The following is a 25,954-nucleotide window of genomic DNA, read 5'->3' on the forward strand; positions in this document are numbered from 1 at the left end:
CTGAATTACAGTGGAACATTTGACAAAGCTCAGCCCACTTGATAATGAGGACCAGAAAAGTAAATTTAGCAGAGACGAAGACGTACATTACATTTGATTAGTAGTGCTATTGATCTGTCCTTCTGGAGATTTTCATTTTATGAGGTTCACTGTCTGTCACCTCTGTGGTCATTTGATTAACAGAAAATCAGAAAATGACTTTGCTAATTTTCACCGCTGAATTATAACAGACAGGTCCTGAATTATTATCCAATCTCACATTTTTATGCCATCTTGTGGCCTTTTGTCAAAATCTAATTTTATGACTCATTTAGTCTCTGCTCACATGGCGTCTAATCCAAAATAAAGCTGCGTTTGTTCATATTAGCTCAAACGAACACGCAGAAAAACAGATTTTTGGTTGTTTTCTGGGTCTGGAGTGAAGAAGCTGCTGTGTGTGTTGGGCTGCTTGCGCTGTGCTTGGTGGGAACACGGCAACAGGGTTCATAACAGGGGTCACCATGGGCTCCGGAGCATTTTCTGCTCTCCCAGGGACCCCTAACAGTTTAATACAAGCACAGCAGGGACTGTTTAACATCACTTTATTTCAAAATCTGAGGACACACATTTGTGTCCTCTGTTCGTTGTTCAAGTCTCTTTTAACCTTTCAAATAATTGATTTGGAGAGTGAGCAGTCTTCCCCACAAGGCCGTGAATTTCACCTCTGGGTGCTGATTAAGTCTCATATTAACTTGGAGAAACTTAAATGAGTATATAATACAATAGCACACCCTCAATCCCCCAGCCCTGCCTCTCCAGAGCTCTCCATCACACCGGTCTGGTTACGCCCCTGCATGACCCGCCGCGGCTGTCACCAAAAAAATCCGCTAGATGGCATATTTAATGGGGTTATCGCCTAAAACAGCACACGCAGTGCACGTCGAGCAGACAGATGGCGCAATTGCTGCAGAGATGCTGACTTGTGCAATTCAGAAAATGATGTATTTTCTCAAAACAAACAGAGCTGGGGTCCGTTCTGTCAGCGCCCATTGATCATTGTGCGTACTATTGCGCCTTGTGCAGATCGAGGAAGCAGCGAGCAGCTCGTTCGCCATGCTTGAGTGAGATTAGTAATGCTGAGAGCAGAAAGTTTTCATGCCATCGTGCTCTGCATGTCTTGTGGGAGTGGGTTATTCAAATTGATGGGAGAGGATGAAAATGTTGCTCATAGACTAATATCGTGCTGGTGGGATTGTCTCGGAGATGCTTAGGTTGTGTGATTTTGGCACATCGTGTTAGAGCAGCGAGTGCAGGCTCTAGCAGTCAGGAAAAGGTAAAAGGGGGAAAAAAAAATACCACACATGTATTCCTGACAGCCCATTGGTCCAAATTTTCCCTGTGCTGCCACAATACTGCACACACGTGACCTCCCTGTTTTCACCCAGTTAAACGCATGTACTTAAAAGACAGGCCACTACCATTCATCAACACAGGCACGATTTACACGGTATTCATGTCAGCAAGGTAAGATCGCTGGTGCGGGGACTCGGATCGCTGGACGCGGACCATGGCGGCTGCCACGAGCAGCAACACAGCCACGCTACAGATCAAGCACTCCAGTATCGAGCATACGCGGAAACGCATAGACCCGAGGAGGAGGCAAGCGGCGCTGTCTTTTCTCAGCAACATTTCTCTGGATGGACGACCCGTGCAAGACGATGCAGACCACCAAAACGAAGACGATAACTCGCTCGAAGCTAGGACTAGACAGAGCCTGGTTTCTCCGGAGCGCTCGGCGTACGGGGCGGCTGGCGCCGCCGGAGCTGCTGCTGCTGCTGCTGCGGCGGCGGCGGCGGCGACCACCACGGCCGCCCAGGCGCTCGCTTTTGCAAACCAGGCTCTCCTCTCCAGCAGTCGGGCCAGTTTTGGGACGGGTCCCGCAGCTGCCCCGGCCGGTTCGGACGCGGACGTCGACGCGTTCGTGCCCTCCATGTTCAGCTCGCCTTTCTCGGCGGTCCCAGCCTCGACTAGAGGGAGGCTGCAGACGTACACTCAGGGAATCCTACCTGCCCCCTACTCCAGGCAAGCTCCCCAGAGCTACAGCCTGGAGGGCGGACAGATAGCCAACTCAGCGATAGAGCTGCAGAGATCAAGGTAACTCTGTGTGTGTGTGTGTGTGTGTGTGTGTGTGTGTGTGTGTGTGTTTTGGAGAACGTGCATTAACAGTGTGGTTGGCGCGACTTTGATGGTCCAAGCTTGTCTGCAGGATGTGCACAGTCAGGTCACTGAGCTGTACACTGATGTCATCATGGCAAGCAAGCAAAAACTCAACCGTGCATGCCTCCTCCTCCCACCACCACCACCAACATCATCACCACCACCACCACCACCACCACACAATGTGGTGGTGCAAGCTTGCATAGGAGCAGTGAGTCCTGCAGACAGTTATCAAGGTTTCATTTGTTTTCATAACCATGTCATATTTTTGAGTTTCAATAAGATACACTGACAAACCTGCTGTTGCATTCTGTGCTGCATCACTAATCACCGGTGTGCAGAAGCAGGCAGATTATTTTTTTAATTTGTTAAATTATAGTAGGTTTCCTCATGCGTTTGGCAAATCCCTGATTAAGTTCAGGCCTCAAACATGCAGAACAGCTTTTATTTTGCACTTCCAGTGGGTCAAGTGTTTGCGTTTTGTTTCCTCACAACGGCATGTGCCAGGGCCTTGAATGAATGAACTCCAGGAACAGCTTTCAGGTTTTTTTTTTTCTTTTCTTTTTTACAGTCAGCTGTTTTTGAAAAGGTACTTTCGGTTCTTAGCAACACAGTCTGCGTGAACGCAACAATAAACAGCGGGAGGATAAAGTTCAGCTGTTTCTACATTTCCTCCACGCAGGTGTTTGTCGGCCTCTGGCTGGCCGGTCTGCATGGGGGGGCAGATGGATTCAGTGCGCTCACAGGTCCAGCAGCTGTGGAGCTGTAACCTAGTTTCCACAGAGAGGGGACTCAGCAGAACGCCTCATCAGTTTCTGTCTTGCACACATGCTCTCATGCTCTTTGTCAAATTTGCTCTAATTATTTTTAGTGAATGTCACTCCGACAACCTGGTGCACACCTGCTGTCTCCATCTCCTCTGTAAACATCCTGTAACCCTACACTCCTGCTCAACAACATGCATAACAGGGGCTTGCTGCTCCACGTGCACGTCCTTTGATTCGCCCTCTTTGTCCGCCCTGGAGGCACGAGGGGAGTTTGGAGGGTCTCTCCTCGCAGCGGGGCAGCAGTCAGTGACAGTCGTCTCATGGTCCTCTCACTGTCAGAACCTGCTGTCAAATCCTCTGTGCTCTGCTTTCCATTGAGGCCCCCTCTCTTACCCAAATCCTCCCCTCCCTCTGGTGCCTCTGCCAGACTTCTCAGGAAGCGCTGCTTCATGGTGAAACACTCTAAGCATTCAGTTCCCCTTCCTGACCTCATGGAAATTGCACAGCCAAACTAACAGCTTCCGAAAGTCTTAATCTGAGCTTTTTGACAGTGAGATAAGTGCATTAAAGAGATGATATAACAGTCAAGACAGCATGAATCATTTTTTAATGTGCTCTGTGATTTCTGAGAGACCTTTTTTTATAGTGTAGTGATGCTCAAGAAGCACAAAACAGCAGAGGACACCTCAGAAGGACGTGCGATCCACACTCAGCACTGCAGCTTCAAAAATTCATGATACCCCGGCTCAAAATAAAGTAAACATTAGCTGACAAACAGTCTCACCACAAAGTCTGTTTAGTTCACATTATCTCCCTCGACAGATTGCCTCGTGCCCGGACGTCAGAGTCAGAGCCGAATCAGAGATGTTTGAATTTCCATTTTCCTGAACACCTCACGCACCTGCTGTTCACGCTGGCTTAAAGGTCAAGACGGACGTTCAGTCTTGATCTGTGAGACAGCAGTCGGCTCCTCGCTGGCTGCTCTGGGCCTTGGATGAGAAGAAAATGTAAAATCAGAAAACTGAAAAAGAAAAAAGAAAAAAAAAATACTACAGTTCTGCGACAGCTCAGCAAATCCCGTCTGTTGAGGAAGGTCGTTTGGTATGATTGAAAGCTCCAGAACAAATACTAAATGGACTGTGTGGTGAGATAATTTTGTCATATTTTCAAGGTCAAGAAGAACGAATAGGAATAAATGGTGGTAATGAACAGTGCAGAGTTGTATGTGCATGTTTTTTTGATAATACATATGTGTAAATCCTGTCCTGTTTACCTGTGGAATGATCCAAACAGGTGTTTTTGGAGCATTCCACAACTTTCCCAGTCTTTAGTTGCTCCTGTCCCAACAAACATTAAATATGTTGTCTTTGGACTGTTTTCAGTTGAGTATATGTCAGAAAGGATTAGCAAGTGATCCCATTCTGTTTTATTTATGCTTTACACAGTGACTCAGCTTTTTTTGGAGGGCCTGTGTATGTAAAACTTTATTATTTAGCGAAAGAAGCCAAACTTCTCAAGTGTTTAACAAAAGCAGCTGTGCAAGATCTTAGCCTGAATAAACAGTGAAAAATTGGGATTTAAATCACAAACCGTCCTCTCAGAACGTTCCCTGCCAGCTTTGACGACTCGTGAGTCTTCAGCTCTTGGTGCAGTGGGCACGTTTAGTTTGGTAGTAAAAACGCACTGAGGTTCAGTGACATCCAGCCACAATGCTCGCTCAGTATATACAGCACGCGGCCCTTAAACTCTGACTGCTTTTGGAATGTGCGCGGAGGACGGCCGCACAAAGTGAATTCTAATGTTGAGACGTAAGCAACCTGTTGATGGAGCGCGGCCATATTCCACCGGCGCGCAGACAGACGAGCTCTCTGCACAGTGCCTGGTTTGTTTTCTGAGGGCAGCTGGTGGAAACGTGTCCAGAGGTCCCTGGCTGGGAGAGGCAGGATGCCCAGGCTTTCTGAGAAGCAGCCTGGCTCTCCGCTCTGTATTTTCTGTCCTCCACTTCCTCTCCCAGGGGCATCAGAGACACACTCTCCCCTCAGACTTTTGGCCTTCAGTCCTGCTCCCATTCAGGAAGTCGCAGAGCCTCTGATGTGCCGCCAAAATAGACTTTCTGAGGCCAAAGCTGCTTTACACCATATCCTCATCAGATTCCAATGCACGAAAATGATGGGTGATTTCATATTCAGCTTTCCTTCCACTCCTCAGCCCATCGTGAATCAGCATTTGAAGGGCTGCGCTTTAAATATAGCCTACCTATTACCATCTGGCCTTCTCTGCCTTAAGTGTAGAGCTATTTTCATTGTGTCCCTTCCCCACTAAAACACAGGCAGGCTAAGTCTTCTCATGTCTTCTTGTAGTTATGTTCCCACCACCATTAGGTAGTGCAGAGTCATGTACTTTACAGTGTTTTAACAAGATGTTTTTTTTAGCATGAGGCAGCAGAGCCTGTGGCTGGAAAACAAGCAGCGCAAGCCATTATAATGGTGCCGTGGCGTTTTTGTGCGATTGGGTCACATACTTCTGGTTATGAGGTTGATTGTTGTTCGCTGAGGTCATGGTTGGCATAATGGCTGCATTATATAAGAATGCCTGGTTTTCCTTCACAGCCTCTCAATGTCTGAGCTGTCAACAAACGCTCGGCAAAGCCCGTAAGATTTGTCAAGCGTAAGGCCGAGTAACAAGGGTCAGCATGTGTTTTACTTCACGCAGTCTCAAGTTGGACGCTGGAGTTCAGTTTCCACATCATGACTCGTTCTGTTTCTGACCCTGGACAGCGAACAGCGCCATATGTTGCACACCAGAAGAGTTTTATTTGTGTTTCTGTGTCCTTAACTTCCCCATTTATTACTCAAATATGCTGATGCATCCCATTTGTACTCCCAGTGCGTTTGAGGATCAGAGAGGCTGAACTGCTCAGACTGTAGTTTTTTTTTAAAAATCTGAATAATCACATTTACGTTTGCCTGGGTTGTATTTGTGTGAAGAAGCCCAGAACACTACATTTATTTCCACACAACGACTCTCCGGCAAAATAGAATACTATGTCCTATGGCAAGCTGCCAACAGGGCGTACGTGTGAAACTGTGTAATCTCCACATCTAAATAGTCCACTTGAGTTTTATAGCTTCATTGCATGACACCACCGGGCAGGATTATCAATAGATTTTCGAAACATTTTCCTTGCAAGAGGATGATATTGTGTTTTGCAGTAGGAAAGGCTTAAAGCCACATGGGCTGCGTTTATGAAACATGCTTTAATTTACTTGAGGCAACAATTGGAGGCATTGTGTCTGAGGGATGCTCGTTTGTTGCTCCTGTGCCACTGATTTATAGTGAGGCTCCTTTGAAGCGTCTGACCGGGCCTTGTTAATGTCAAACTGTGCAGAAACTGACTGTTCTAACCCTGGCTGTTGGAGGTTTGTCCGAGGTGAATGAGTGGCCTGGCCTGTGTTATTGTTTCCAGGATCTGCAGCGGCCTGGAAAACATCTTTTGCATTAAAAACATGTCCTGCTGCTGCTGTTCATCTGCAGGGTCTGGATCAAAGTACTCACAGTCCCTTTATGTCCTTGTGAACTGCAAACATGCCCTTCAGACCAACTGGTGATTTTTGAAGAACAGGAACAATTCAGACAATTGAGATTTGGACCAGAAAACTGACTAAATGTCACACAGAGTGGAGACAGATGGCTCTAATACGAGGTTATTTCTTTTTTTGGCACGGTTTGGGGGTATAGTGTAACGTTCTTTGCGGATGCTCGTACCAAAATTAATGTTGAAAGCTGTTGGTTGCTCTCATCTGTTCTGAAGTGATCACGCCTTCACTGCGAGCGATGGGACAAAATGTACAGTCCCGTCTTTCCTGCCAAAAGCTGAGATGAGGCTTCAACAGTTTTGACTGTCGGTGAAATCAAATGGGTTTGTTCAAGGCAGCTGTGTGCCGCATGGTGTGAGAGTCAACCAAAACAGGAAGCTGAAAAAATCTAAAGTGCTTGTAGAGCCGAGGAGTGTTTGGTGATAATTCTTAACACCTTCCACCCTGCACATAGTTATTTGATCCATTGTTTATGCAAGAATATTTCTTAGTACACCTTTAAGTCAAGCCTTCGGATAGAAACTCTGAATTTGAGTCCGCTTTGGACTACAGACTGAAAGTCTTAAGGCTAAAAATAGTCTTTTGTTTCCATGCTAACGTCCCATTTTATCTCAAAATTCAACAAATTTGGAGACACGACACCTTGAAAGTGTTTCCTTATTGCCTTAATTCTTGTAAAAGCTTCATTTGACATCAAGTAGTTAAACGTATGAAGTGATGCACCATCAGAGAAAACACAGTCTCGTCCTGTTTAGCCTTGACTTCACGTATCCGGATATATTTCTGAATATTCGAAGATATTTTTTTCCCCTGTGTTTAGAGAAAAAATCTGTCCACACAACCTTCATTTTGCAGAATATCTCAAACGAAACGGGAACACAAAAACAATTCTGAATGCTCGAACAAGCGTGCTGGGCCAATAGGTGGCGATAAAGTCGAGCGTGCACACTGAGCTTATGTTCCTGTATTTATAGTTATTTAACACCTTTTTGATGCACGGCCAAGCAGTGCTAACCAAACGTAAACTAACCAGTAGTCCGCCATTGTTGTTGTTGCTTCGCCATTTTTGTGACCTAAAACGCTGTTCTGATGTGAATGAGAGGCTCGGGAAAACGTTGGTTTTTCCATACAGGTTTGGACAAGGCCTTTGTCTGTCATCTCAGATCCTTCCCCAGCCGTCCACCTCTGAGGGCTGTCACTGAAGAAGGATGACGTATGCCCATAAATCACATGACCCCGCTCGTCTGACCTTCAGGCAGAGGTCACGCCCCGTCATTACGACCCCTTCGACTCACACAGTGTTGATGTCAGCCGTCCTAATCACCAGGGCTAAAAGATGTTCTGTTTATGCCCTTTATCAGAGCTCGATGTTCTTCCCTCCACTTTAGCAGCATTTCATTGGCTCATAATATACAGAAGGTTAGCCAGTATAATGGCCCTCAGTTCCCCGTCTGCTTCAACAGTCTGTCTCCTCATGTAAACACTCATCTCACCCCATCTCCTCTGGTGTACAGTGTTCACTCAGCTCGTGTTGGTTTAAACCCCGAGAGATCCTCAAGGAGAGTCATCTTCTGTTAATCTGTCCTCATGCTCCGTCATTTATTAACCAGCCCCTCTGCTTTAACCTCTGCTGTGTGTGGGTCAGGTCGAGTTTCATCGGTTTGTCTCGATGCTGCGTGGTCTACAGCCTGGTAATACATTTTGAATTGTGCAGGAATTAAACCAAGATGATGTTCAGCATTGCTTGGTGTGAACAGTCAGACCCTTGCTGGGCTTTGCTGCACGTTGAATACTCGATGATAGTCGGACCCTTTGGGAGAACGCGCCACATTTTTGTTATGTGACCACAAATGTGTTAATTTCCACTGCTTTAAATGTGGTCACTTTGTAAGGCTGTCTAATGAGATGGATTATGTCGTTATTGTGGTGCTAAACTCGCAATTACGACGTCATTTTGGAACAGCTCCGGCATGCTTAGCTGTCACATGTGGGTTTGTTTCTTAATCTGGCAGACCATCATATAAAAGTGGTCCAGCAGCGTTAGCCTGTTGAGTCGTGCAACTAGAAGTGTGAAATAAAGGCCATCTGTGACAAAATGTGTTACACAAAGTGCTTGCCGAGCCAGCTTGTTATCCTCTTAGCAGCTCTGATCCTGGAAAATTCTCTGTGATCTATAGCAAGACTGAGGAGTGATCATTGACCACACAGACACCCGGCGCTGCTGACGGATGGTTAAACTCCACCATCCAAGACTTGTTTTTGTAAATTAACCACAGAACGTACAGAGACGGGTGATAATTTTACACCGTTGTTTGACCTTTGTTTCAAGACTTTCAGCGACCACACACGTACTTTGTTCCAGGGCTGAGTATCGAACCTTGTTGTTTTCTCAGTCCTGGCTGAAATGTTTCCATAGAATCTGGATGGAAATGTGTAACCAATCAAAGGTTGGCTCGAATGCATGATCAGATTCTTCACTGGAAAATGAGTGATCGGTATCTTCCACACTGTTCAGTTTCTCTACAGTGAGCTGAATAGTTTATCCACCTACTGACACGTTGCCTGTACCTTGTTTTATTCCAAAAGCAAACCTTCAGTTTGTGAGGAAATACAATTTTCAGTTGGAATTGACATTGATTTATTGTTGTGCCTTTTTAATGAAATTGCTTTGCAGGGCCGTGTGTCCATGTGTTTGGCAAAAAAAAAAAAAAAAAAAATATCACAAAAAGGATTATTTACAACCCTGATTCCAAAAACAGAACATGATCACCTGCTAATCTTCTATAACATACAATATATTTAATGTTTGATCTCATCACCTTCGTTCATTTTTGTAAATATCCGCTTGTTCTGAATTTGATGCAGCAACATGTTTCAAACAAGTTTGAACAGGAGCAACAAAAACTGGGAAAGATGTGGAATGCTCCAAAAACACCTGTTTGGAACGTTCCACAGGTAAACAGGTTCATTGGTAACAGGTGATAGTGATGGGGTATAAATGATATTATGGACATTACATGAGCTCAGGAACACAAAAGCATTGTCTGTAAACACAGTTTGTTTGCAAACGATTGCATTCTGTTTGTCTATGTTTCACACAGCGTCCAAACTTAATCGGGGTCGTATTCCAAAAGCTAGACTGACCTGAATTTATGAGGAAAATGGACGAGCTTTCAGCGCCCGCTCTGCTGTGGAACTGACTTTGATTTAGTGTTGTGCCTTTTAATGAAATTGCTTTGCAGGGCTGTCCATGTTTGTCCAAAAAAAGAAAACATCATGAAAAGGATTATTATCATAGAGAGTTGGCTCTTCTAAAACCTGTTTTGCCGTTAGTCCTGTGTTTGATGTGACCATGTTTCTTCATATCCTCTAACTTCAAACTTCCCCTTTGTCCTCCCAGACGAAGGCTCATCTCTCAGCGCTCTTCGCTTGAAACACTAGAGGACATAGAGGAGAATGCTCCTCTACGCAGGTATTAAACTGCCCAGAAATACTCCAGTGTCCCACTGACCCAGTTTCTGCTTATTAAGCCTCTGATGTTTTGTGTTTGTTTTACATCTTAGATGCCGAACCCTATCGGGTTCACCCCGACCAAAGAGCTTCAAGAAGATCCACTTCATAAAGAACATGAGGCAACACGATATGCGCAATGGAAGGTACGAAGGCAAACAACGCCATCCCTTAGTCAATACAAGTCCTCAGTGGATAATGGCAGGCTGCCCCAGTCAATGAACTGCAGCTCGGATGTTTCTCACATTACAGGCCACATTGTAGGCCAGCAGGCCCGGCTCGTTCACTGCATGCCACGCTGACTTCTAAATGAAATGTCATTGATTGAGAATCCTCTCCATGTACAAAGAGTTGAATCTGATTGAAATTTATTTGAACCTGTTTGATCGCTGCTACATTATTAGCATTCGCACTGTGAAATCACCACTGAAAGCTGAACCACTTATCATTGTGTCACCGTTTACACAATCATGTATTCTACACACAAATCCCTAAACATACGACAGATTGAGGCGCAGTGGTGTTAATGTTTGTTTTAGTGGGCGTGCAGAACGTTACTAAAGGAAGGATGGTTGTTTAATCCAGGCCCGCAGACGTAGGAGGAGTCTCTGAGTCATACTGCTGAGGATTTTCATCACTATCAATGTCCCATTCTTTGGAGAAACTAATTTTTCAGTTGAGTTTTAATCTACCGCTCTATCATTCAGCATCTGGCTCATATGAAGAAGCAGATCTCGTGTTTAGACACCTCGGTACGTCTCACTTGTTGAACTCAATCACCTGATAGGTAAAGCTGTTTTTCCCTCACATCCAGACACATGACTCACGCTGTTTACGTCCTGATGTCCGTTTTGGCCGAGTAGTCAGATTCATCATGTGTCTGTGAGTTGCAGCTATTAAAAGAAGTAATTCTTAGGTTGTTGTAGTGTGACTTCGCTCAGAGCCGCTTTTGCTCTGTGCCGTTGACCATCTGGTCAGTGGAAAACATCTCTGATTGGATACTGTATGCATGTTTACACAAGCACAAGCCAGTCGAGATTAAAAATAGCGTATATTAATAAAAAAATACTAAAAATGCATCGTTATTTTCCCCCCAAACCAGTGACTGCACATGCTACAAGACTACAAAACAACACACTCGCACTGAAGTTTCTCTGCATTCTTACATTTACTGCACACTCTCTCCAACTTTAACCTTGTCAGATAGATATTGATTAGCTTGTTTACCATTTTTGTTTTCATAGGATAGTCCTTATCAGTGGCAGAAGATCCTTCTATAGTGTATTTTCTGTCCTGCCCTATCGAGATTGTAGCCAAGCAGGGTATGTATCCTACAGCATGCCGAACCTTGTAACTTCCTCCAGCCTGTGCTCCCTCTTTCCCTTTGTTTTCTCATCCCTCTTTTTCTGTGGATGTACTCTCCTTTGACTGGTGCATACATTGCTACGGGTTGGTTTTGGTGGATGCATTTTTACCATTAAGGTCTCATGAATAATTGAACAGTGGGCTGAAATGGGCTTCAAAGGCTTAATTTCATATATATATATATATGTAGGCTGTATTGTAGCCCAGTGCTTGTTGCTTGTATTGCTTTTTTCCATAATGGCTCCGGTGGCTTTTGGACACTCATCCTTTTTGTTCAAGTCAACCCATTTTTATGTGTCGCAACTGTCGCTGGCTTTGCTGTTTAGCATTCAAGATTCACCTTTCCCAGGGGCCCTGCTCTTCTTAGGGTTTTTGAATTATTTTCACATGCTTTCTGTGGCCTAATTATCCAAAATGCAGACTGGAGTTTCTGTTGCGTGCACACAGCCATGGCAGTTTATTGTCAAGTAGGTTTTGGTATATTAAGTGTACATTTCTCGGTGCTTAAAGCAACGCACGGCTCTATGTGATGGGACCCACCTGGCTTGCATGCGGGATAGCTCTGGTACGGCCTTGGTCACATGAAACGGTGTGTTTTGGAGGAAGCGAAAGAGAAAGGGGACAGATAAACACCAGAGAATACAATGCACTGAAAGAAAAGCTTCACACCGGGGCTTAGTGAAGAGCATAAAAGGCCCAATCCATTTGTGGAATTTACTAAGCCAGCCAATCAGTGCAAGGTCAAGAGTTAATAAACCCCCAGGGCTATCCGGTATGCACTCTTTGCTGCTAATTGACAGTTTACAGTTAGACGCTGGCTGGCCCGGTCAAATGTTGTCACTGCAAAACAACATTTTTGAAGACGACTGGGCCCAAACGGCTGAATGCATGTATTATTTTCCTCTTCTTCCTTCTTTCTACCTGTCTTTACGCTCACTACAACCACTGCCCCATGAACAAAAAATGCCAAATTTTACACAGCAGTCAGACATGCTCCCAAAAATCATACAGGGACAATATCTCCTACATGTACAACAGGAGATGCTTAAATTTAAAGGAATGGTTTGACGCTTACGTGGTTTCTTGACAAGAGTTAGATGAAAAAATTGATACCACTCACACACCCATTAAATATGAAACTAAAGCCAGGAGATGGTTAGCTTAGCTTAGCATAAAGACTGGAAGCGGGGGCAAACAGCTAGCCTGGCCTTGTCCAGAAGTAAAAAAGAAGTATGCCTACTAGCACCTTTTAAAGCACAAAGTAAAACATGATGACAACATGACATTTTTGTCCTTTAAATTTGATATATTTCATATTTTATTTTTTCTTAGAGAATAAACAAAGAGATATAACGTGCTGTTTAGTAAGCTTCAGAGGTGCTGGAAAGTGGATTTTATTTCTATCTTGGCCTGGACAGAGCCAAACGAGGTGTGTCCCCCTCCTTCAAGTCTTCATGTTAAGATAAGATAAGCTAAGCTAAGCTAAGCTAACAGGCAGCTGGCTCTAGCTTCGTGTTAAACGCACTGACGTGAGAGTGGTGCTGATCTTCTCATCTGTCAACAAGAAAGTGAAAGAAATCATTAAACTGTGCTGACTAAAAGCCTGTTGAATCAGACATCTGTTTATGGGGCGTCGCTGTCTCGTGACAGCTAAGATGGTCGAGGGTTCAAAGCCCACTCTGGTCGACTGTGGCTTCTCTGTGTGGACTTTGCATGTTCTGCCTGTGCTGGCATGGGTTTCCTCATAAGCTTCAGTGTCTCTGACCTTAAAAGACATGCATGTTAGCTAACGCTCCTGGCAGTGGAGTGTTGTAGAAGTTCCAGGCTAAAAAGTTAGATGGGAAAAATTTCCTCACAGGGATTAATAAAGTGTGATTTAGCCATGCTTCTAAGTTTAGTGTAATGAGTGCAGCTTGCATAAGAGTGTGGGGCAATATTATGACAAACACAGCCAGCCAACCCGGCCCTAAACTGTTTATGCTCGCTGTAAAGTATGTGGCGTGAAGTAACCAGCGGGGGTGGAGTTTCTTCTCAGGTTAATATCAATTCATAGTTGGCCTGATTTCTAGATATAGAAACATTTGGCAAGGCCTGATGAGCACTTTGCCCTGATTATAACACGACTAACATAGAGATGTTTGAAGCCAGTAATTCCTATTCATGCATGTTACTAAGCAATTTCGGCTTCTCTTCTGATTTCCTGTCATCGCTCCTTACTCTCAGCAGACTGAAGTGCAACAATTTATTTTCTGGATGGCTTCATAGGAAAGCTCTCTCCCTAGAAAGCTTCCCGTGTCTTATGTTTCCCCCCTTTTTTTGTTCAATCTCCTCTGTTCTGTAAGACGTGTGCTGCCTGGGGATCTCCCGATGCATCTGTCAACCTTGTGTCCTGACGTGCCTGTCTGCCAGATAACACTGTTTTCATTATAACAGATTGGCCCCACATGTCATCACAATACTGGGGGAGTCATGTGAGGGCCCACTGTGTAGTTTCTTCTGTTTATCTGGTCACCATTATAAACAGAAAGCAAGACAGAGCAAGGGGAGATAAGGGAGGAGTAGAAAAACAAAGCAGAGTTACGATTTAATGTCTGCTGTCTGTCGTCATTCTCTAATTTCATTACAGTCTAAATATTGAGCTAAAATAAGGCTGAAGTTGATATTACACAAGCACACTTGGATAGTTTGGCTTTGCAAAAGCAAGTCAATTCACTGCAATGCATTTCATCATAACTTTTTTCCCCCCAGCAACCTTAAAATCAGATATCTGAAACTGCTGAAAGGCATGAGAGTTTTCGGCTCGCCATCAGCTCTTTGGTATCAGTTATTCAATATGGCAGAGCGTGAATAAAGTGGACTTCAGGCATGTAATCTTCTTTGTCAGTGCACACACCCATTGGCCTCTGCTGGCGGTGACCTAAAATCATCAAGCAAAGTTAAAGCATAGCATGTTGAATCATAGCAGTGTGTACCTATGTTTGTTTTATTTAGTATATTTAATACTGCCATGGTTCTATCCTCATATTCAAACATTTAAATGCAGATTAAATATGACTTAATGGGCCCATATTTTTTATTTTGCATGTATTCGCTCAAGTCTACTGCACGTTCTCACCAGCAGACATTAAATCCAGGCATATTTGGCCACATGTGTTCAGTCGAGAGCTCTCCACTGTTTGCTCCACTGACACATTTTCACTCTCCAGTCGTCTGTTTTTTGCTTCAGCATTTGACCTCCTGCAAATCTCCCACAGCAGTAAGGCATTTCAGGCATTGGTGAGGCAGCAGCTGAGTCTGAGGAGACCGGCATGCCGGAACGAAACCGTACTCCCCTCCATCCCTCCTCCCAAGGGCGCTCTTTATTTCTGAATGCCCTGAGATGCACCCTAAGACTCGGGCAATTACAGAAACAAGGCCAGCTGATGGGCGCAGATCGATACAGGGCCTTTCTCTGATGTAGAGATGTGGAGGTGAGCTAGAGCAGGCCCCAGCAAGACGGTTAAGGAGAGGGATGGGAGTAATAAGAAGCTGCGGGATGGTTTGTGCGGTGAAAGCTCTAAAGGTCTTGTGCTCATTAGGGATGTAAAGCTGGAAGGAGGGCGTCAGCGGCACCCGTCGGGAGGCGTCAGTGCCAAGGAGATGGTGATCGGGCTGGAGGGAGTGGAGTTAGGAGCTGATGGAAAGGTGAGAAGCCAGCAGACGTATGCTGTGTGGAGGGGGAATATAATTCTGAATATAGTATGTCTTTTTTAAATAAGCAGTTCACACAAAGTAAACAACATAAATTGCAATGTTGTATAATTTTCTTTCTGCAGTGAGTAAAATAAGATGTTATTATGATTGTGCCTGCTGCTATATAAGTAGTAGTGTGTGGACATTAGTCTTGATTTACTCACATTCAGTGTTGGGGAAGTACTTTAAATAAAATGATCAGAGGCATCAATTACTCTTAACATGAAAAAAACAGCTGTCTGTGTTTTAGCTGCTTCATCAGTTTGTATTAAATGTTTTTATCACAGAGTAGTCTGTCCAGCCTGTGATGTGCTCGACACAAACATTTATACAGTTGCTTTGAAAACCTTCCAAAGCTGGTAGCTAACGTTATAGCAGCTACATCTGAAACATGTTTTTCCCCCTAAAATAGTACTAAATAATGCTGGACAGCTATTTCCCACAATGTCCTCTCACTCATGAGTGTCTTAAATGTGTGTGTGCTCAAGACATTTGCTCAGTCAAAGCTGACCAATGCACAGATTTTGGAAAATGGAAGGAAACTTAGCTAGCTCGCTAGCTTGTTAACTGCTAGCTGCTACAGTGGCTAGGTTAAGCTAGCTCTTCGGTCAAGTTACTTGCCTTGTCTTTTCACTGGGGTTTTGATAAATTAAGAAAATAAACTTGGAGGACTTGTGTGTTTCATATGCAGTGTTCAGCAAGGTGATTCCCACAAATGAACACAGTTTTTAGGTTTTTTTTTTTTATTTAAAACAGGCAATAGATATTAATGTTATTGGTACCACCTGTGCTGTAATTTCCTTTGACAAAATGCGGCCATGAAGAAGATCTGTTAATCTAACAGGTGCTGTAAGAGCAAACATTTTTTAAACCAACATTGTAACTACACCTGTGTCTGCAGACTGTGTCCTACACCCAGTTCCTGTATCCCACTTATGTGCTGGGTGGCCGAAGAAACACCATCGACTCCACTTCATCTTTCTCTCAGTCTCGTAACGCCAGCCATAGAAGCCTCAGTTTGGGCCGAGCCAACAGCAACCAGAGCAGCTTAGACACAGGTTAGCCGACTGCCAGCAAGCACTCAACTTATTCACTGTGAATGTTGTGTTTTCCTGGCGCTCCGTCCTTGTTTTTCCATTATCCAGTGTATCTTTATGGGAAAAGGCGTAGCGCAAATGTGAACTGGCTCAACCTTTGTTGTTGTGTTTGTGCTCATGGCAGGGAATGACTTGGGGGACTTTCGGGAGTATGACCCCAATCTGCTGGATGACCCGCAGTGGCCTTGTGGAAAACACAAGAGAGTCCTGATCTTCCCCTCGTACATGGTGAGAAAGTGCTCTGACCGAGTCTTACACACCGACACCACCACCAGCAGCAACAATAACAAACTGCAGCCGTGTCCTCCCCAGAGCAGAATGGAAAGGTTGTTTTCACTCAGGACACGAGTCTCTGTTTTGCGTTGTTGAGACGTCCTTTGGTATCTCTTTTTTTTAAAGGTTATTTTTGTCATTGTAGGACCTTTTGTGCTCAGTTTTCCCACCACAACCAAGAACAATAACACACCGGAAAGATTTGTCTGCCTCGACAGTTTCTTTCTAAAAAAAAAAAATCCTCCTGAATTTTATCAGCTGTTTTTGATAAAGAGCCAGGAGGATGTTTCAGACGCTTTTAATCAACAAGGTCACTGGCCGAGACTATCTCCCACCTTCTGGGACCTGAATGAATGCACATACTTTATCCCAGTGTGGAGCTACTGAACAGCCACTTGACCAGATCAACAGTTAGTGCAGTGTTTGTGTCCGAGCAGCAATCACTCTCGCTCTTTTCCGGAAAGGAACGGATGTTTTATCGTGGTTGGATAAAGAAAAACAAACCTGACTGGACTCCCACCTCATTCTTTCGTGGGCTCTGTTTTTGTTACGGAGACTGGCAGAATACACAACAAGGACAGACATAGTTGAAATGTTCAGTCAAGGCCAGGCTGTGTTTTTTTTTGTTTTTTTTTTTTTGGTCTTCCTCCAATTACAGAACTGAGCGTCGCACAACAATGGCTATTGTGTTTATTACAGGAATGGAACCAGTAAATTCTCAGCATTTCACTGGTTGAGGGGGGGCTGCTGAGGAGATGCGATCTTTTAAGTTAACTGTGTGGATAATGAGGAAACTTGTGTGAACTAGAATATGAAGCAAGAAAACCCTCATATTAGTCATTTTAAATGTGGTTAAAAAAATGCTTTGTTTTGCTCATGTCTCAGGGCTTCAGCCATTGATAAGCATTCCTTCTCCTTCATGGTTCATGATCCGTAGCATGGCGCTCGGGGTGGATGCCATTTTTCAAACTCCATGCGTGCCCTGCAATTCCATACATGAGAGTCATCCTGTTTTTAGCACCACGACATAGCGTGCTCTTACTTAAATGTCTATTTACTGCCATATGTGACAAAGAAAAGCAGCAAATCTTGAGTTTTTTGAAGCTGCTTTTTGCACCTTTGCTTGAAAAATGACAGAAACGATAAAGCAAAATTAACTAATGGACTGAGCTCTACACCAGAGTCATTGCTCAGGTCTGGGAACGCGACGACAATGTTTTTTATGGTGGGCTTTCAGTGGAATTGGGACAGAAAAGACAATGCAAACAGAAGAATTAAAAAGGCAATATATGTATAGCACTGTAAAAAAAAAAGCAGATGTGGATGTGTAATGTGTGTTTTGATGTTCAAATCAATTGTGTGTGTGTGTGTGTGTGTGTGTGTTTGTGTGTGAGAAAAGAGAGAGAAAAAGAAATAGAGCAGGAAGAGAAAATACTGCACATACATGCAGCAAGCCAAATGAAGTGGTTCAGATAATCTGGCTAAAGTGTTGGAGGTCAAACTGAAGGTGAGCGCAGCCAACATGTTGGCAATAATCCTGCATGCAGCTACGGCGAGCAGGGTAGGTCAAAACTGAAGCAGAGGTTAGTCTGAGAAGTGTTTGGGACAGTTTGTAGGATCATCTGACTGCTTATGTTTCTTTCTGTGTGGCTTCTTCTTCACAATGTCGCCATTTTCCTCGACCTTAGGAGCTACCTTTGTGAATGTTGTCATGATCCTGTGTGGCTGGCGTTAAAGCATGCGGGCAAAACTGTATTGACATAGTTCATTTCAGAGTGTGAGCTGCCCTGGAAGCTACAGCCACAAGAACTCTGTGGACAGTGAAGCATTAGACATAAGTAAACACAATTAAAAGAAACGCACACATAAAGAAGATTCAATCAAATGATATTTAAGACCAATAAAAAAAAGAATGAGACGCTTGAGTTAAAAGTAAAAATACAATAAGATGATGATTAGGATGGGGAAACCAGACTAAAGAAAGGCAAAGCTGTAAAGGAATGTTTTCTTTTTAGTTTCAGACAATAGTCGTTTGGCACACCTAACATGATCTGTCACCAGACGGCCTGAGAGGTCCAACTGGTTCACAAGCACGTCGGAGAGATAACGTGGTACGAAACCATGTAGGGCCATAAAAACGAGCATTGAAGGCTTGAAATCAATTCTAGAGTTTACCCCAGGCCACTGCATCGACCTCAGCACAGGTGCTACATGGTCACATTTCCTTTTTCTAGTTACAACTCTGACAGCTGCGTTCTGGAGTCATTGCAGCCGATGGATTTTCCTTTTGCCTCCAGAACAAAGTGCTGGACATGAGAAGTGCACTTTGAATGGAAGTCTTGTTCTTGTGTGTGAGTCCATCCCTCCGTATTTTCCAGCATCCACGCTCGGTCATGTGCTGAAGCAGCAGGCCGCTGTTGTTTTTAGCAAACGTTACTCAAAGAGGAGTAAATGATGAATTTGTTTGGGACTATTTTCAGCAGAGGATTGTGCCAGTGAGTATTTACAGCAACGGGGCGGCATATGTGGGATTGGCTCAAAACAAGCCACAGTGTCCATGTGCAGCATAATGAAGGAAGATGTCAACCAGTGCAACAGCGTGGCTCTGTGATGGTTTTAATGGCACAGAGGGTAAACATGTTGGCAGGATCCATTGTTGGTTCTGGTCTTTTCATGGGATTTGTTGACAGTAAATACAGTCTCATCCTTTAAAGTGACACCAGCTCTCTGCAAAGCCTCGTTGTGGGCCAGTGGAATCCAACACCAGTGTGTGAGGATCCAGTCACCTTGCTCATTGCTGGACGTGTGGTCATTTTGACACCGCCTCTGGTTTTTCTTTTCAGACGACCGTCATTGAATACGTCAAACCCTCTGACCTCAAGAAGGACATGAACGAAACCTTCAAGGAGAAATTCCCCCACATAAGGCTGACGCTCAGCAAGATCAGGAGGTAAAGCACACAGAAATGTGTCCCAGTCAGGTTTCCTTTGCGGGCGAGATGATTTAACTTGTGATTTACCATCTCATGTTTTATTTTCTTTAACATTAGCTCTGTCTTTATTTCCCTTTCCTTTCCTCGTTCCCTGCTTTTCCCCCTCCCTGCAGCTTGAAAAGGGAGATAAGAAAGTTGGCACAGGATGAATGCGGCTACGAGGAGCCCACGGTGGCCATGGCTTTCGTCTACTTCGAAAAGCTCGTTCTCCAAGGCAAACTGAACAAGCAGAATCGCAAACTCTGCGCTGGAGCCTGCGTCCTCCTGGCCGCCAAGATCGGCGGCGACCTCAAGAAACACGAGGTCAAGCTCCTGATCGACGTAAGTTTGCCCACTCGCACCTCCAAATATGAGAGCGCTGTGACGTCCTTCTGCCTTCACACCAGATTAAAGGGGCGGTTCACTCAAATCCAGGTCAACAAATCAAACCAGGTGTTAATTCCTGAAACAAAACTATCCGCAAGAGTAAATGGGAAAATATGATTTGAGTAAACTGAGCCTTTTAAATGACAGGTGTCAACACTTTCAGATCTTAAAAACCTTAAAGCTGATCCGAAGTGTCAGATTTGGCATGTACCCAAAAACCCCATAAAATCCCATAAATGACAGATGGCACTTTTTTGTCGGGAGACTCTCAGAGAGCTTACTGCGTTGCTGGAAAGCTCCTGTTTCACTTTAAAAAAAATCTTGTCAGATTTTAAGATACTCTTTAAAAACAGATCAAAAATGATGCACCAGATGTTGAGAAATCCTAATTTTTTTAGCGTATAATATGGGTTAAGCTTTAAATGCGGGCTGCTAAAATTTCCTCAGCTCAACCGGGTCTTTAGTGTGTTACTTTTTCACACAGCTCCAGAGCTGTGGAAGACATCACAAGCGTTTTTTCACAGTTGTACTTCTTTAGAGGAGTAAATAGATTTTTATGTGTAAAATCAATGGAGCGGCCCTTTAATTAAAGCAGTTTCATGAACTGACAAAAGCAACAAATTTAGCTTTCATCTTAGTAAAATCATAACATTTGACTTCTATTTAGCTGGTAGCATATAGAGTACGATGACTGCATCGACGGCAGGTTTGTTAACCAGCTAAACGAGCATCCCTTGTTCAAATCAGCCGTGAGGCTGAGCAGAAACAACGTGAAAGAAATTGCGTGTTTCTGCTGTTTAATCTTCACTCTCTTCTTTCTCTGGCAGAAACTGGAAGAGAGGTTCCGAGTGAACCGCAGAGAGCTGATTGCCTTCGAGTTCCCCGTCCTGGTGGCGTTAGAGTTCAACCTGCACCTGCCAGAGCACGAGATCATGCCCCACTACAGACGCCTGCTGCAGGCCTCCTAGCATTAGTGAGCCATCAGGAGGACGACCTCTCCTCCTGATCCTCTGCTCCCCACGCTGTCCATCCTCCCTCCTCGTCCCCCGTCTGACCGCTCGAAGGTACGCGCTCCTTCCTCCCGGAGCCCTGAAATCAGCCAAAGGGACGGACGTTTCCAAAACTTCTCTCCATCGTTTGACTCTTTCCATTCATCATCACTACACGGACTTCTGAAAGAAAAGGTTCAGCCGTCTGCAAAGCAAGTTGTTTTTCCAGTTTGCATGTTTTCACTCGTCTTCATCTTCACTTTGTATATTTTAGGCCTCTCTTGTTGATTAAGAGAGCTTTGAATCTGATAGTGAATATTAATTCTCAATTAAAGCAACCAATGATTGTACCGTTTTTATCATCTCTTTTCAGTTATCTCCTCGTAAACTTTGGTATGATTGGTTGCCTCCTGAGCTGCATAAAGATTTAATCAAAAAGCCTTTTAAGTGGCTGGTTTTGGCTGGACTTCTGTTCCTCAGAGTGACTCATCTTTTCGCAGGTCGTCGTCTTAAAAGTGCACTTTTTGAATAACGCCAGGCGCAGGGGGAAGGGGGACACTTTTTTCAGACTTTTAACGAGCTTGGGAACTAACCCTGAAACATAAGCTGTGTTCATAAGCACCGCACACACATCATTTGGATGGACATTTGAATTGTTCTTCTTTCTTTTGGTTTATTCCCGATTTTCTAGCCATGACTATCCGTATGAATAGTAATGATTGTTTGTACACAGGTACTTGCAGACAAGATGGGACTTCCTATTTTCACTGAAGTATTCCATTCATTTTCTACCAGTCAGTTGCTTGCTATGGACTTACGGAGACCAGACCCACTTTTATCAGTGTCGAATTTCCTGTGCTCTATGTTAGAGTGTATTGCTAGCACATTTACGGTGCTGTAATGGGGTCAGGAAGGTAGTTTTGAAGTTCATGAGAGCAAAAATGCCATTAGGCGGTGATCAGGATTAGCAGCGCAGCAGCAGCGGGGGTGCTCTGGGATGTGGGCCAAGACCCTGTGCCAGGAAGTGTCCTTGAGCAAGACACTGAGTCCCCACAGGCTTCAGGGACTCTTCTGTTTAGCCGACCTGACCTCTTACCTCTCTGAGGAGGAGAAAGACGTAAACGAGATCCCAACAGGGATCAATCACGGATCAAACATTCGCTTACAACTACAATCAGCATTTATTGATTTGTAAAATGAGGATGTTTTTTAAAAAAAACAGTGAAAATTTACTCAACCCATGTGACCAAATTGAAAAGTATTATTCCATTTATTTGGCAAGTCGCTCAACTTGATTGTTTTTTTTTTTAATTTCCTATAAATGATCTCGCACAACACCGCAGAGTATTGAGAGGCCACCAGATCAGGAACAATACAATATGACCTACTTGAAGAAAATGTTAAATGTTACGCTGCTCCAGGTTCTGATGGTTATTTGAGTCGAGATGATCCAACACAAAACCAAATTGAAATGAGTAAAGCTTGGATTATGCTGATTTAGGGTGGAAAAACATGACTGAGCTTTTTTCTGTTTGCAAGCCCAAAGATTTTGCGATAAGATGCACACTCATGAAAGACTCATGGGCGACACTTATTACCTGTGTATGTTTGTAAATAAATTGCTTTGCTTGTTCAATCAAACAAGGTTCCGACGTGTTTTTTTTGCCTCACCTGAATGCAGCATGTGTTAAGTGACTGGACTGGACCGTGAAGAAGAAAGTGAAGTGACTTTTCGCCTCGTCTCGTTAGCTCTGAGCTAGCTAGCAACAGACGAGCTGACTGGACTCAGAACTCGCCAGAAACTCAGGTTCTCTCTCCTTTTTCCTCTCTTATCTGCACATTTGTGAAATAGCTCAGTAAAGCTGCGGAATACGTGCAAATCTTTTGCTTAAGTTGAAGCATTTTGAGCCTGCGCTGATGCATGTTTGCCTCAGTTCACGCCACCATGCGCTAATAATACTGACTTTATATGCAGCCTCTAAAATTCACCTCGCGTTCTGTCTGATTTCACAGTTATCTTAATCTTATCAAATCTTAAGTACTTTTTCTTTAACATTAAAGAGTGACTTAACACCAACTTGAAAAGCAGTGTTTTGCTGCCCCCTCTGGTGTGGGTGTGATATGAAATGTGCCATGAGCACACCTAACAGTGATGTCACGGTGTCCTGGAGTACACCTGTGCATCACAGGAGAGACGTTGACAAGAATGTACTCAATGAATATTAATTACTCAGCAAAAGCCACAAAAAAAAAAAACATCTTAAGTTATTGTTCATTAAAAGTGAAACTCAAAAACACACAAAAAAAAACATCTTAAGTTATTGTTCATTAAAAGTGAAACTCAAAAACTCAGTTAAACTGCCCCATCAGAGCTGTGTGGGTGTGGTTTGTAGGAGGTGCTGCTAACATAAACAGCTGCTTCAACTGTCACCAGATTTTGTTTTAAATGTTTCTAAACTCTGATTGGCTTATGGAAATGCACGACATCACCCTTTCCCAGCTGAGCCCCGCCCACTTCACACCAGACAGAAAAGCAAGGACGAAATCAGAAAACCAGAAATCTCTTCAAAACTCTTAATATTGTGTGTTCATGTGTGAATCCGTCACTCATACTGTGTCGTGTTTCCTAAGATGACCAGTTCAGACTTAATTCAGTAAACCAGACTCAGACAAGCCGGGCCCTGGTCTGACGAGTTTTCATGCTAAACGTAGCTTCAGTTCAGGTTGAACCAGTGTTACTGTCAGTCTGCCAGGCCCACACAGCGCTCCCTCTCTGAAGTCCCTCCCTGAAGGTTCCTCTCCCTGCTGATCTGTGATCAGTTTACAGAGTCAGTCAGCTCGCAGACATGTGACATCTATCACATTTTGTTAATAGGCTGTACCTGCACTGCAGTTGTTTACTGAGTTTATAGCAGTACTTTTGCTCATTTATGTTTTCTTATTCTATTATATTATTCTAATTGTCATTATACTAATTGTCACTATCATGAAGAGTTTATACGTTGGCCTCTCAATTTTATCAATGGATGTGATTTGTGCTCGCCGTCTACGGTAAACTGACTGTAAAGAGGAGCTTTTCACAGCCCTGCTTCTCTGAGCCTCATTCCTGAAACACCCCTCCGTCTTGCGAACGCATACCTCCGATTATCAAACTGTCAGGACTGATTAACTCTGTTTAATAAATGGGTGCGACCCCTGAAGCCTTGACTGGAAATGGATTGCACCTGTGGGCCCTGATGCAATCTGAGGGGTCAGTTTCTCATCGAGTGGGAACTCTCCTGCTTGACACATATCCAATGTAAACAAGGCCCGCAGTCACGCCAGTCTCGTGCTGCCATCAAAACAAACAGGCCAGGGCCGAGTGTGGACACACGGCATACGTGGCTTAGTCCCCTCCATTGACAGCCTAATTCCCCCCTCACCGCCTCATAAAGGGGTCTATTGACAGCCCTTCCTGAGCCCTGCTCACACATAAGTGACCCTCATTGTGAAAATATGTGTACCATCGTTTGGGGCAAGCTGCGGCCTATTGCCCTTCCCTTTAAAATAACAACATTTGGCTGAAACGGCATTTTACCCCTTTTCCTGTCATGATACTGTGACTCAGGGCTTTTTCACCATTTACAGTGGTTTGTAAACAAGGAAGTAGTGAACACTGATGATTGTGGCATATTAACTGCTAATATAACTTCTTTGATATCCTAAATGTTGGATTCTCCTCTGCAGAAATATTACAAGCTTCACTGTACTTGCTAAATCCTCCATTTAGATAAAGTAAAGAGGGGAGCCTATCGGTTATAACCACCTACTTCAGTAACTGCAATGTTGTGTTTCAACACAGGTCCATGTCAGGAGGGGAAAGCACTGCAGGAGGACGTGAAAATCTGATCCTCTCTTAATGTTTGACAAGGCTATCTAATCCCTTTTGTTCCACCCCAAGAGTCTATTTCAGAGACAGCTGAACCCACTGTAACAGAAAACCAGTGACGCAGAGCAGGGCATTAAACGCTTCTTACACTTACTTATTGATGGATCTTTAAAAAAAAAAAAAGAACTTTTTGAGTAGGTGTGGTGGAGGTCCCAGTGTGCGCTCAAGGACAGCGGTGGGAGGAAGGACGAGTGGACAGGGTGGGACCAGCTCGCTATATACTTTAGCAAATTAGTTTCAGGTGCAAATGTGATGATTTATATTTGATTATGAGCCAGTATGAGGAAGCACGGCTGTTTCTTCATTTTAATAATGTAATAAATGTCTTTGGAGGCTGTTTTCTACTGAGTTTGGGTTGTTAAGTCAAAGTCCTCACCTCTGGTCTATTCATCTAAAATTGACTTGCGCAGGTGTGGAAGTGTGTTTTTTGGGGAATATTTCTGTCCAAACATCATCCAACTGCAGGTTAATCAAGCTGCATTTCCTGTTATTGGAGTAAAAGCATTATGTCACTTTGTGATTGCTGTACCTAAACGGTTAGTGATGGTTAACTGTGGTGGAATTGCACTTATATAACTACTCAAGATGTACAAGACCGATTTAAACCGACACACAACCATAAATTCAACAAAATGATTAGAGCGCCAGGGCTGCATTAGTTTCCAGATTATTCACAGATTATTTTCTAGATTAGTTCTGTTATCTAAGAAAAAAATTCTATTTCCAGGGATTGATAATCCAGGGTCAACGTCAGTCAGGCAACAGACGCTCAGTGGGAGGGAGCTTCAGCCCATCTGAACAAATTATGAAATGAACTCTTTCATAATAAAACATCCTGTGTGACTTTGTACGCAGGAGATCACACTGCATTACCAACTAAACTTTAAAAAAGCCTTTAATATTAACTATAACTACACTCCTTTGTTTCAGGATTACAGTCACTTTTTTGAATTGCCATTATGTTGTGATATTAATGTCTTTAATTTAACTTCTGGACCAGGATTTGCTACTTTCCCTTTGGTTTGACTCTCTAAATAATTTAAGGAAGCACCGCCGTGCAAAATGTGTCTATCTAATATTTAAGACAGCGTAAAAAGACATTACATAAGAGGAGATATTCATCGCTGTGTTCAACGTTCTTAC

General features: G+C 43.8%; 1 protein-coding gene across 2 annotated transcripts; it reads left to right on the forward strand.

Annotated features, from left to right (window-relative positions):
- Positions 1 to 1,425: 1,425 nt before the first annotated feature.
- Positions 1,426 to 22,521, forward strand: cables1 (Cdk5 and Abl enzyme substrate 1). Of its 2 annotated transcripts, XM_076744605.1 has the most exons (10): positions 1,426 to 2,133; positions 9,960 to 10,031; positions 10,123 to 10,215; positions 11,314 to 11,391; positions 15,013 to 15,118; positions 16,068 to 16,224; positions 16,388 to 16,491; positions 19,380 to 19,486; positions 19,642 to 19,849; positions 20,722 to 22,521. In XM_076744605.1, the coding sequence occupies exons 1-10, from the start codon at positions 1,547 to 1,549 to the stop codon at positions 20,860 to 20,862; spliced, it is 1,653 nt and encodes a 550-aa protein (XP_076600720.1). In that variant the 5' UTR covers positions 1,426 to 1,546; the 3' UTR covers positions 20,863 to 22,521. The 2 variants fall into 2 exon arrangements, with proteins under 2 accessions (XP_076600720.1, XP_076600721.1); XM_076744606.1 differs by lacking the exon at positions 11,314 to 11,391.
- Positions 22,522 to 25,954: the final 3,433 nt, after the last annotated feature.

This window comes from Chaetodon auriga, chromosome 12 (assembly GCF_051107435.1).
Source record: "Chaetodon auriga isolate fChaAug3 chromosome 12, fChaAug3.hap1, whole genome shotgun sequence".
Lineage (NCBI taxonomy): Eukaryota > Metazoa > Chordata > Actinopteri > Chaetodontiformes > Chaetodontidae > Chaetodon > Chaetodon auriga.